This window comes from Anastrepha ludens, chromosome 6 (genome assembly GCF_028408465.1).
Source record: "Anastrepha ludens isolate Willacy chromosome 6, idAnaLude1.1, whole genome shotgun sequence".
NCBI lineage: Eukaryota > Metazoa > Arthropoda > Insecta > Diptera > Tephritidae > Anastrepha > Anastrepha ludens.
The window spans coordinates 27,967,162-27,980,753 of NC_071502.1; the positions used below are offsets into that span (position 1 = coordinate 27,967,162).

General features: G+C 36.4%; 1 protein-coding gene across 5 annotated transcripts in view; it reads right to left on the reverse strand.

The window, feature by feature from the left end:
* Nucleotides 1-3,919: 3,919 nt before the first annotated feature.
* LOC128866637 (uncharacterized) overlaps nucleotides 3,920-13,592 on the reverse strand; it is a 43,799-nt gene continuing 34,126 nt past the window's right edge. For all 5 annotated transcript variants that reach the window (XM_054107528.1, XM_054107527.1, XM_054107526.1 and 2 more), the window contains 2 exons: nucleotides 7,256-8,031; nucleotides 3,920-7,186 (listed from right to left, as the gene is read on the reverse strand). In XM_054107528.1, coding sequence (XP_053963503.1) covers nucleotides 6,086-7,186; nucleotides 7,256-7,873 — 1,719 coding nt within the window. In that variant the 5' untranslated portion in view covers nucleotides 7,874-8,031 and the 3' untranslated portion in view covers nucleotides 3,920-6,085. The remainder of the gene's footprint in view (nucleotides 7,187-7,255; nucleotides 8,032-13,592) is intronic.

A 13,592-nucleotide genomic window follows, 5' to 3' on the forward strand; every position in this document is an offset into this window, starting at 1 on the left:
GAGCACGGGTACGTATACGTAACATTTGAAATATGCATAAAGGCAGGCATTACCAGCAGCAAAACATATGCGATTGAAGGTTAGAGATATGACTGTATATGTGCTAGTGGAAATCTACATAAATGCTTTAGACATTCATACATACATAGACGACGCGGGTATGTTTGAATGCTTGGAAACTTTAAATGTCTAAAAATTAAAACAATTCACCATTCGCCACGGTCAAAGGCACGGTGAGAGGCAGCGGCGTGTTAAACAAGAGTTAGTGTTTTATCAATAACAGCAGTTATTTAATTTTATTTTATGTTGCATTTTTTGAAACTCCTCCAACCTAGCACATTGCACTTACCTTGAGCAGGGAGAGAGAGAGTTTGGCGAAAACAAGCAGCGCATGATAAGAATCGCGCCAAGCTGTGCCAAAGCCAAAAATTACAACTGCAACACCCACCAAAAGGGTGCCCACCCACTTACCTATGTACACACACGCATACTCACACACACACACACATGGAGCCTTCCGCAGTACACTCAACAAACGCGCTTGCAGTGAATTATAGACGCAATACTCAAGTAAGCGATATTAGTAAGTGATTTCAAAGCATTTCATGAATTTCCCATCCACCACTTGCATTCACTGAAGCAGCTGCTCAATCTCTGTGGCATTGCCACTTGCCTCTCACACATTTCGTTTCCTTGCAATCGTTTTTCAACACCATTTTTATTGCTTGTCAGCACAAAAATCTTCGAGATCGTCGAATTTTCACAACGACGACAAAGTGAAAATTCTGAAAGCATCAGCATAACGTTGCTCAATGACGCCTGTAGGCGCTTCTGTCACTTGCCACTTAACACTTCTCAGTTGGCTCTTGATGCCGTTTGCCAGTCGTCCACCCCTACCCGCCCTTCCCGCCATCACTTGCGCCACTTGCACTCGAGCACAAGTGAAGTTGTCAATTGAGCGTAATCGCAAATGCCAAATCGACAAATCGGAAAAACTACCAATACAACCAAACACAATAACAACAACAAACTAACATCGTCTGTTGTCTGCTTGCTGTCAGCTGTGCCCTGTGAGTGGGTGGTCTCATCATGCGCGCTTGCCAAGCCCCAAAAGAATTTTGCACGAGCACATGTGAATTGGTTTTAGCCCTGTCCTGTTCGAGTCTCTGCTGTCGCTTATGTGTGTGTGTGAGTGTGTGTGTGGGACATAGCAAATAAACATGCCACATTATCCTTGCAAAGATTCCAATTCCCAATGGCCAAAGGACAATTTGAAACTCGATACAAGCGTGAAGGAGCTGACAATGCGCTGAAAGATTAACATCAACATATTTTAGAGGGTGTTAAAAGTCACAATTTGCATTTCCAAGCACAGATTTTGGTGCTTAAGTGTGGCGGCAGAAGTGCAAATAAAGTGGTTAACGTTCGAGTTAAAGAATGAAACAAATTGCGCAACTAAAGTAAAAAACATGTAAAAAACTATAAGAAATTAATTAAAAAATTAAAAATGTAATGCAATGAAAAAGGAAAATTTAAAAAATTAGTTTAAATAAAATAATTAAATTAATTAAAACCGAACCAATTTATTTTCATCGCATTTAATTTAATTAGTTCTGTTTGATGTTATTTCCATTTTTGTTTTATTTTTAATTTTTTTATTTATTTAAGGACAAACAATTATAAATAATTGCTATACGTAAACCTGAAGTACTGGCTGCCAGGGACGTCGGCTAGATATTTTATTTTTATTTCGCTTCGCTTAATAAATATTATTTTATTTTATTATATTTCATTTCATATTTCAGAGAGAGAACGTTGGTTCGAATCTCGGTGAAAGACCAAAATGCAGGAAAAGTTTTTTCTAATAGCGGTCGCCCATCAGCAGGCAATGGCAAACCTCCGAGTGTATTTCTGCCATGAAAAAGCTCCTCATACAAAATATCTGCCGTTCTAAGTCGGCTTCAAACTGTAGGTCCCTCCATTTGTGGAACAACATCGAAATGCAGACCACAAATAGGAGGAGCTCGGCCAAACACCCCATTGGGTGTACGCACCAATTGTATATATACATATATATATCCAGCAAGAGGAAGTAATAATTATTCGAAAACTCATGAAATAACATAACTTAAGATAAGGGACATGGACTTAATTTGTTCTTTCGTGTTCCAGTAGGTAGGTGAAATGGTTGAAGTACCACTCCGGCATAAAGATTAATGGGACTTATGTTGGAGCGCTGCCACAGCCTGTTGGAAAAAAGAGCACCCAGTGAGACACCTCATCTAGCTGCCAAACCTGGGTATTTACAGGGAAAGAGCTCAACGGTATCCTTCTCTGAAAGGTCCCCACAGCTTCTGCATTGGCGATTAAATGGTAAACCTAGCTTTATCGAGTGTGTGCCGATCGTCTAATGACCGAGTTTGAATTGAATGGTGTGGAGTCTCCAGGACTTTCTGAGTTCTCCGTCTATTGCACTGGGGTTATCCTTACCGGAGTTGACTAATTTGGATCTGCACCATGGCGTCGTCAGAGCCTTGATAGCGGCTTGACTATCGGAGAAAATGTTAAAATCTCCATTGCTCTCCCGTTCCCTAAGCATTTTGCATGCCTGCAAAACACAAGCAGTATTCGGCAGTTTTAAGGAAATTGCCCGATTTGGAGAAAACCCCTGCTCCAATTCCCGATTTCATCTCTCGTCAGTGGGGATAGCTGCATCAGCTTCGGTGCAGATTTCTTCTCGTTCTAATACTATCATATCCCTTGAGAGATTGCCTCCAGAGGCGCACCTCCTTTAACCTGATTCCACTTTGAGTAGCAATGAAAATAACGTAAAAGTCGATGGGAAGTAAGAGCGAAACTATCTGAAACGTCAAAAATATAAGAAAAATTGTTGCCACTCGCCTCTTTGGAGGTAATGAAGCACCTCCACCTTCAAGTCTATTTCTTAAACGAAAGTTTTGCAATAAATGCCACTTACGGGCTTTCGAAGATAGAATAAAACTTGGGTCACCCATTAGTTAAAAAAAAAAGAAATTATCGGCAGACTTACGATACGAATAGTTTTTCTAGATTGATTTTTTTATTTTTGATTGAATTAATTTTAATATGTTTAAATTCCTTTTCGCTTAATTTCTATTTGTTTTTTATTTAATTTACTTTTTTTAGTTTTCACTTATAAACATTTTTTATTTTTACACTTAAAAATTTTTTCTTTTTTTCGTTTTTTTATTTGCATTTTCTTGCGTTTTTTCAGTTCATTTTATTTTTATTCTGATTATAATTTTTTGTTTTGTTTATTCAGTTCTTGTTCAACTTTGATTGTTTTTACGTTATTGTATTCTTTCGCTCTTGCTTATTTTATTATTATTGTTTTTGTGTTATATTTCTTATCGTATTTTATATTAATTGGTTTAATTCTTTTGTACTTTTTTATTTTTTATTAATTTTATTTCTTGTTTTTATTTTAGTAAATTTTGTTCTATTTTTATTGTATTTAATTTGTTTTTGTTGCTTATTTTTATTCTTGTTCTACATTGTGCTATTTTATTCTGCTTAATATGATTTTTATGGTAATTTATCTTATTTTGTTTTATTTCATCTTACTTTATTTTATATAATTTAGTTTTGTTAATTTCAGTATGTCTTATTTACTTTTTTTATTTATTTTCATTTTTTTTTTTTTTTAATTTTGTTTATTTATTTATTTGTTTTTAAAATTTTTTTAATTTATAGCTTTTGTTTTGTATTTTTTTTTTTGTATTTATTGATTTATTTTGGTTTTTCACTTCTTTTTATTTATATACTTTATTTTATTTATTTTCTTTTTTCAGTTTTTTTTATTTACTATTTTTTGTCTCAATTCACTTAATTTTTATTTTTATATTTAGTTCTTTTTTGTATATGTCTTTTTTAATTTTGTAATTTTACTTTAATAATCCTAATTTATTTCATTTAATATATTTAATTTCATTGAATTTAATTTGATTTTTATTGTATTTTATCTTAATTATTTTTTTCATCTTCACTTTATTTTATTAAGTTTTATTAATCTAATTATGTTTTATTTTATATCTTGCTATTCACTGCATTTCATTTTATTTTTTCATAAATTTATTTTATTTTACTTCATTTCATCTCATTTTATTTTGAAACCCATTTCATGAGACACTCATCCCATTCTGCACTTCGGCAAAATTATAGGTGCACACTTATATTCTCCAGTACTTGCCCTGCTTCATCTCAATTTTTTCACATCCAAACTCTTCAAACAAATAATTCCATATATACTTATGTACTTAGCAGTTCCAATAGAAAAAATAGAAAAAGAAATCAATGAACTTCAGTTAACAAATGTCGGAAGTGGCAAACGAAACAAATTTGCGCTTCCCAGCCACTCAAGTGCAATTTGTTCCCTGAGGTGTAAATACACAACAGCGAACTCAGCAAATTTTCAAGAAACCACCAACTGCATATCAATGAACCGCAAACACTTAAGCAAAACTTTTTCTGTTGCTACATCAAGCAGAATGAATTCACTCAGAGTACAATCAACGGTGGATAGGTAATGAATTAGGAAATTAAAAAGCTGCACGCATACCGACCGACTCTATGGAACTTTGGAATGCCTTTCTAATTCTTCTTAATTTACTTACAATAGCATCAGACAGTACAACGAAAAAGTTGAAAAAGCCAAAATGTTACGCAAATACGATTTGCGTTAGGAATTGAAATATTACAAAAACATAATTCGTGTGAAAGGAAGTTATTTTTGAGAAATGATAAAGACAGCTGAGAGTGTCAGAGCATCGGAAAGAGTCGCCGGTAATCCGGTATAATCAAGTTCACGCTGATGCCAGGTGTCGTTGATTTACTTGATATAACGATTTTTTTCTAAAAGATAACTAAACAAAAAGGTAACAAAACTAAACAGTAAAAAGAACTGTCAAAAATCGTAGCCGAACAAAATTGCTTGGGCTTTACCCCTGTATACTCGAAATTTTTCTAAATACTCTGATGCAAAAACGTGAAATTTTGATAGAAATTCATTGAACAAGAACCTTTTTGTCTTTTCGATTTCAGACACCTGTGAGTCGCGAAATCCGTTTCGCCAGTGACAAACCTTTGTTTTTTTTTTTTTGGGAGACTATTTTTTAAAGGCTGACAACTTTTTGAACGAAACTCGTATGGCCAAAATTTTTTTTTATTTTTTAACAATGGACCAAAAAATACAATACTGAAAACAAAAATAAAAAATCTTTTTTCGTTTCCGTTTTACACGCTTTTCAAGAAACACCCAAAAAACACCATTTCAAATGAGGCGAGGGCCTTAATGAAACTTGGCTGAGTGGTTAGGCAGGGATTCTTGAACAACCTTCATAAGTCCCAACCTTCTGGAATTGGATCTGCTACATTTTTTCAAAGTAAAATGTCGACGCATTTGCTGCTGATTGCTTGCTGCTTAGATCATTTCGCCTGAGGGAAGGTTTATTCGCATTAATTGAATTATACCCACGTATGCCGAACACGTAAAGCTCACGTAGAGCGCAGAGTGTTTTCAGAAAGCGCAGAATAGGAATGAAGAATGTCTAGTCACTGAATGAAAGCTAAATGTCTGAGCGGAGTAGGGAAGTGGTGTCACAATTCCACTATTTATTTACATTTTTCTTTCGTACACAAATCTCTTACCTACAGCCACAAAATCACACTAATAAAGAAGTAAATAATAGAGAAACCAAAAAAAGGGCAAACACAAGAAAAAAGTGTTCTTGCCCGAAGTAAACCGAACCCGTGTAAATCAGCGGACTCCTAGAACAGTAACAAATAGCCAAACGTGCGAATAGAAAATTCCCAAGTGGCACTTCATTGTCCAAATAGACAACAAAGCATTTCTAATGGCTGACAGGGGTATTTTTTTTTTGTATAGTTGCAGAGTTGAGCGGGCAGGTGCGACTTGTATGGGAGTCATATTTATTATATTTTTGTTTTGTTGTGTTTGTTATTGACCAACACCGTAAACCGCCCAAATTGTTAGCAAAACAAATGCAGGGAGGGAATAAAAATAGAAATCGTTGTAAAACAAATAAAATCAGCTGTTGGACTTACCGCTCCCGCGAGGCGCATTTGACACTGAATTTTTTTGCTGGTGCTGCTGCTGTGCTGTTTGTTGCTGCTGTTGTATTTGCAGCTGTTGTTGATGTACAACAGTCGTCACAGTTTGCGGTTGTTGTGTTTGTTGTTGCTGCTGCTGCTGCTGTGGTGCTGAAATGACGACACTACCGCCAGCACCGCCAGCGCGCGTATCCAATTTCAACTGCACATCGGACAGACATAGTTGAGTTTGCTGGTGTTGTTGTTGTTGTTGTGCCTGTGTGTCAACAATTCTCATGCCGCTCGTGCCAACGTTTTTGTTGCTACTTGCCGCAATCGCATTGTGGCTTTTACTACCACTGACAACCACCACTTTGCCCACACCCACACCATTGACGGACGCACTATTATGATTGGTACCGTTATTGTTGGCAAACACTGTTGTTGCATTAGCCAAACGCAAGTAAGTTGTGGTATTTGTGGCGGCGGCAGCAGCAGCTGGCAGCGCCGTCTTCGTTGTCATTGCAACTGATGGGGCGCCACCAGCGCGATTCACAGTGATATTGCCAAGCTTTGTTGTTGTTGTAGCTGTAGATGACACCACAGCCGTGCCTGTAGTTTGTTGACTTTTCGTGACACGTGTGAAGCTCACGGCGCCCGTCTGTGTATTGGTGCTAACACTAATCGTCTGCGTTGGTGCGGCCACATGGGCGGAGGACAACGAAAGCGTTGAGCCCGCAATGGTTGCGGAAGCCGAAGAGGCTGGAAACAGTGCTTGCGCTGAGCCAGCAGTGGCTACACGATCGACGCTTGTCGATGTGGCAACATGCGCTATGTTGTTATTTGCCGTGGACACGGTGGAAAGTGAGGAGGCGGAAGATGAAGCTGTGAGTGCAGCCACCGATGAGGCAGATGGATTGCGTATGACTAGTATGGATTGGGACTTCTCCAATCGTTTAAGTGTTTGCAGCACAAATGGCGCTTTGCTGGCGATGCTATTGCTGCTGCTGCTGGCGCTGCTCAAACTGCCGCTGCCCAAGCTGCCACTTTCGGAGGCGCGTCCTAAGCGATTGCTATCGGTGCTGAGACTGCGCGAGGCCTGTAAAAACGTAAAGTTGCTTAGAAATTTCAACTCTGACAATTACCGCAAGCAGCTTATGAAACTTACCGTTTTGAAGAGATACTGACGATCTGCGGCTGTTGCAGTGGTTGACGATTTCTTCATATTGGCTGTGTGCAACAACACCGATTCCAGTTGGCTTGCATTGATGGGAGTTTGCAGCAGAATTGTGTTGGTTGTATTGCCAGCACCAGCGCCGTTGCCGTTGCCGCCACTGCTGCTGACGCCACCACCAGTAACGGTTGTAGCGCCAGCACCAACAACACTTTGGGTTGTTGTCGTCGCTGTCTCTTTGGCAACATATGCAACATTTTTGGTGTTGCCGATTAGTGTTTTTGTTGGTGTAGTTGTTGTTGTTTGTATTGATTTGCGTGCAACAGTTGTGGCTGTGGGCAACTGTGTCAGTGTCGCAGCAACGCTTGTCTTATCGATTTTCTGTTGCTGCTGCTGCTGCTGTTGTTGTTGTTCATTAAAGATGCTTATTATGCCATGCTTGTTCTGGATGACAATCTGGCCGTTTTCGTTGCGTGCGCCGCGCAGCAATATTATGTTGTTGGTTAACTGCTGCGCCTGTGATTGCTTTTGCGTCGCCTGCAATTGCAGCTGCTGCTGGTGTTGGTGTTGTTGTTGCAGCAGCTGTTGTTGTTGTTGCTGTTGCTGCTGCATCGATGTGGAAGTGTTGTGGGTCGTTGTTGCGGCTGCTGTTTATGTTTATGTTGTTCTTGTTTTTGTTCTTGTAGTTGTTGTTGTAGCTGTGGTAGTTGGTTTTGTTGTTTTTGCGCTAGCAACATTGTTGTCGCTTGATTCGCAGTTGGCATTCGACTCTGCAAAATAGAAGGAAATCAAAATGTTACTCATACGCCATGGGGAATATGCAGTGACTTAACAAAATGTGACTAAAACGCCGTGACATTAAGAATAAGATATAGATTTTGATGTTTGGCGTTACAAACTGTTTTAGACTAAATCAAACTTAGTGCAACATAACTTATTTGTGATTTAATGATTTGCTTGAAGTGCTTAGTTTCCTGCACATCCAGAAGCTTTCTTAGCGTATTTAACCACCTAAGTGGAAACGACTCGATAAGGAGATTAAGAGATCTGAGCTAGTTTTTCGGTTGTAGCTTGCAGAACTTATTCGACACAACTGCTTCTGCAATGTTTTTCAATAATTTTGAGAAATCCAATATTTACGGAAATAATTAAACTTAAATAAAACAAAAAAAGAATCAGTAAGATATAACCCTTACGTCCCGTCAAAACGGAGCTTTAGTGATACTTGAGGATTGCTAGACAGGCACTTCAACCATTTCACCATTCTCACGTATACAAGTAAGAAGCACAAAATATCTGGGCGAACGATCGTTGCTCGGTTTTTATTATTTAAGGGGTTATACGCAGTTATGAAGCAAATAAAAGACGGGTTGTCAAGGATTTATCCTGAAGAAACTTCAGAATATTTTAATTTGAAAATTTTTGGCGGTTATAAAAGCATCCTTCAAGAACGTAAGAAAATTTTTTATTTATGAAAATGTTGATTATAGAGCGCGCTGCAGACGATTTCTGGAACCTCCTTTAAAAAAAGACGATTTACGGTGTACATCGTAACTCAGGATTGGATTATCTGAAATCAAAAAACCAAACAAATTTTGTTAATATATTAGATTATCTAGTAATTAATCGTTCGGCTAATCAAAATAGTGAATTTTCACAAAATGGCAGCTTTTAAAAGAAATGATTTCGATTTTTACGTTAAAATTTGGCCGTAAATTGATTATAAAATGGAAAATAAGTATCAGATTTACAAAAGGAACGATTAATTACTAGAAAATGTATCTTTAAAGATTGAGTTAAAACGATTGACCGATCAAACAAGCCGTTTTCGAGATATCGTGTACACCGACTTGAAAAATTCCGTTTTGAAAAAAACACGTTTAAAGTTTCAATACCTACCTTAAAACGTGCCGAGGCATCTCTACATATTTAGGTATAACTCCGAAAGTATTGCTTAGATCTACTTCAAATTTCGTGCGTATACTTTTGAATATATGTACATTACAAAAATGCAATAAAAAAATCGATTTTTTTGAAAGTCATAACTGCGTATAACCCCTTAAGTAAAAGGTATGTTATGCACCTCTAATCCAATATTTCCAGATTGAAGCAGACTCAAATACCAGGATTTTTATCTCCATAATGAGAAGCTATTAAAAAAATTCTTTATTTTATTTATTATATTTTATTTACTTTTTAAATACGCTGAAAAGGTAACAACCAAATACGTCTGGTATCAGTGAAAACCCCCCTGAATAAACTGAGAAAGTTAAAATATTATCTGAGTACAAAATATCATCCATATCTTTGAAAGTCTTTTCGAGAACCCAATGGATGTAGATAGCATATCCCGCAAGCCCGAGTCTTTGGCAATGAGAAACTACTAATACAAATGGCAGGACGATCCCACTTAGTCAAGGGGCAGCATGAAGCCAATCTGAAGCAATTCTGCCTGATTTACAGATTTAAGTCTGCTTCGAGATTGAAAGAAAAGGCATACAAAGGAAAGATAATTGACAAACTGTTGCCGCATACAGAAGAGTTCAAATTTTTAACGCAATTCTATAGCGCTCCATTATGAGTAGTTAATCATTTTATGAGACTTATTTTTATTATTAATTTGTTTTATTAAAAATGCATCCTTAATATGGTTTCAAATTATTGTATTATACAATCTTCGAGAATTTTCCTAATTTCTTTTATATTGAAAAAATGCACAAGCGAAAGAAGTTTTAAGAATCAACGCGATTCTTAAGCTACTTAAAATTTGCCCAAAATATAATAATAACTATAAAATAACTTTTTTGGAAAAACATTATTTTTATGGAGAAATTATTATTATAAAAAATTATTTTTATAAAAAATATACTTATAAATATAATGTTATTAAAAAATATCTTTAATTTTATGAAAACATTATTTTGAAGAAACAAAATTTATTTTATAAAAAAATATTTTTATCAAAAACATTATCTTTAGAAAAAAGTTATTTTTAATATATAAAAAACAATGAAATAACAAATGAATAAATGTCAAAACTGGCCAATATGTTTATATTATTTTTATGAAAAAATATTGTTATGACAAATATTATTTTTACGAAAAAACAATTTGTATGAAATATAAAAAATAAATATTTATGAAACAAATTATTTTCATAAAAAACCTTTTTTTTTTATGAAGAAGATAATTTGTATAAAAAAAAACAAAAAAAAACTTTAATAATAGGACTATGAATAAGTTCGTGCGGTTTTTTTTCGAAATTTGAAACTTTATTGACGTAAAATGGTTACAAATTTAATATTCAAAATATTGTCCATCGCTTACTACTACTTTTTCCCATCTTTCTGGCAATTCACGGATTCCCTTTGTGAAAAATTCGGTCGGTTTTGCCGCAATCCACGAATCGATCCATTTTTTGACTTCATCGTAATTACGGAAGTGCTGGTCAGCCAGGCCATGTTGCATCGATCGGAAGAGATAGTAATCGGATGGCGCAAGGTCTGGACTATACGGCGGGTGGGGTAGGACATCCCATTTGAGCGTTTCTAAGTATGTTTTGACCACTTGTGCAACATGTGGCCGAGCATTGTCATGTTGCAAAATAACTTTGTCGTGTCTATCGGCGTATTGCGGCCGTTTTTCTCGCAGTGCTCGGCTCAAACGCATCAATTGTCGTCGGTAGACATCCCCCGTAATCGTTTCATTCGGTTTCAGTAGCTCATAATACACAACACCCAGCTGGTCCCACCAGATACACAGCATAACCTTCAGGCCATGAATATTCTGCGCCGACGTCGATGTTGAAGCATGGCCAGGGTATCCATACGTTGCCCGACGTTTTGGATTGTCGTAATGGACCCACTTTTCATCGCCAGTCACAATTCGATGCAAAAAACCCTTTCTTTTGTGCCGTTGAAGCAGTTGTTCGCATGCCATAAAACGGCGTTCAACGTCTCTTGGCTTCAATTCATACGGCACCCAATGGCCTACCTTTCGGATCATTCCCATGGCTTTTAAACGTTTGGAAATGGTTGATTGATCAACTCCCAAAGTTTTTGCAACCTCTTCTTGCGTTTGAGCCGGATCTTGATCGAGCAATTCCTCCAATTCGGTATCCATGAACTTTGGCGGCGCACCCTCGCGTTCTTCGTCTTCCAAGCCAAAATCACCACTTTTAAAGCGTGCAAACCACTTCTGGCACGTTCGCTCAGATAGAGCATGCTCACCATAAACTTCCACCAAGATACGATGACTTTCGGCTGCTTTTTTCTTCATATTAAAATAATGAAGAAGAATTCCCCGCAAAAACACATTATTTGGCACGAAATTCGACATTTTCAAGTGTGGTAAAAATATTGTTGTTTACGCTTCAAATAAAAAACTTATACTGACGTTTGTGCCTTACGACAGTAGCTCTCCAATGAATGTTTGGAAATGTGGATCGATGGAATAATAATCAAGTTACGCCATCTGTGGTAAAACCGCACGAACTTATTCATAGTCCTATTAACAAATGAATAAATGTCAAAACTTTGTTTAATTTTTGACGTGATAACGTCTTATAATTCGATTTAACAGGCTGCACGCACGAAAAAATGTGTCGTTACCTTGCTCATATGTAGTTACCTTGCTCATTAGTGTTACCTTTCTCATATTAGTGTTACCTTGCTCATTGCCGTTACCTTGCTCATTGCATTGAATGAACTGCAAGCGAAAGGGCGGAACGAACGACAAAGCAAACAAAGCAAACGAACGGCAACGTTCGACATCCTGCTCTCTCCTACTTAAGTGAGCGTATATATGTATGTATGTATATGCGCAAATGTACATATATAAATTCACGTATTTGTATTTGCATATGCCTTCTTATTGATTATTATTAATTTGATTCACTTGAAGAATTTAACATAAAACCAAGTTTGTTAATAATACCTGTTGTTTTAATGTTATAATTATTAATTTTTTTATTATATATGAAGGAAAAAATGTATTTTAATATTTACCATATACCTTATAAGATATGTTGTCTATACTAATATTATAAAGAGGAAAACTTTGTTTGTTTGTAATGAATAGGCTCAAAACTACTGGACCGATTTTAAAAATTCTTTCACCATTCGAAAGCTACATCATCCACGAGTAACATGGATTATATTTTATTTTGGAAATAGGGCTCGAGATATAGGTCAAAACGTGGACCCGGGTAACCTTCGGATGTGTATGTACAATATGGGTATCAAATGGAAGCTGTTGGTGAATGCTTTAGTCCAGAGTATTTTTCATGCTGCTCCGTGACTAGGGTCTCGAGATAGAGACCAAAACGTGGACCCTAGAATGTGTTTGTACAATATGGATATCAAATTGAAGCTGTTGGTGAATGCTTTAGTACAGAGTATTTTTCATGCCGCTCCTTGACTGGGGTCTCGAGATATAGGTCAAAACGTGGACCCGGGTAACCTTTGGTTGTGTATGTACAATATGGGTATCAAATGAAAGCTGTTGATAAGTGCTTTAATACGGGGTAGTTTTCATACCTATTGATGACTAGGGTCTCGAAATATATGCCAAAACGTGGACCCGCCGTGTCTTTGAACCTAATTAAACCAAACTTACACACATTGTTAAGTAGGTATTGAAGATGATTTCCGTATAGTTTGAATACCTATTGGTAGATAGGGTCTCAAGATATAGGTCAAAACGTGGACCCGGGTAACCTTCGGACGTGTATGTACAATATGGGTATCAAATGAAAGCTGTTGGTGAATGCTTTAGTACAGAGTATTTTTCATGCCGCTCCGTGACTGGGGTCTCGAGGTATAGGTCAAAACGTGGACCCGGCTAACCTTTGGTTGTGTATGTACAATATGGGTATCAAATGAAAGCTGTTGATAAGTGCTTTAATACGGGGTAATTTGTTATGTTATGTAATGTTATGTTATGTTATGTTATGTTATGTTATGTTATGTTATGTTATGTTATGTTATGTTATGTTATGTTATGTTATGTTATGTTATGTTTTGTTATGTTATGTTATGTTATGTTATGTTATGTTATGTTTTGTTATGTTATGTTATGTTATGTTATGTTATGTTATGTTATGTTATGTTATGTTGTGTTGTGTTGTGTTGTGTTGTGTTATGTTATGTTATGTTATATTATGTTATGTTAATGTTAACTCATTCTCTATATCCATACAAAATATCTATCAAACAAATAAAATTAAAATTTTCTTTTGAAAATGCAACCATTCAATCAGTATTTTCTTATGACGTTATCACGTTAAATTATCGTCAGTAAACCGACTTTACAGACAACCTCTTTTTTTAAT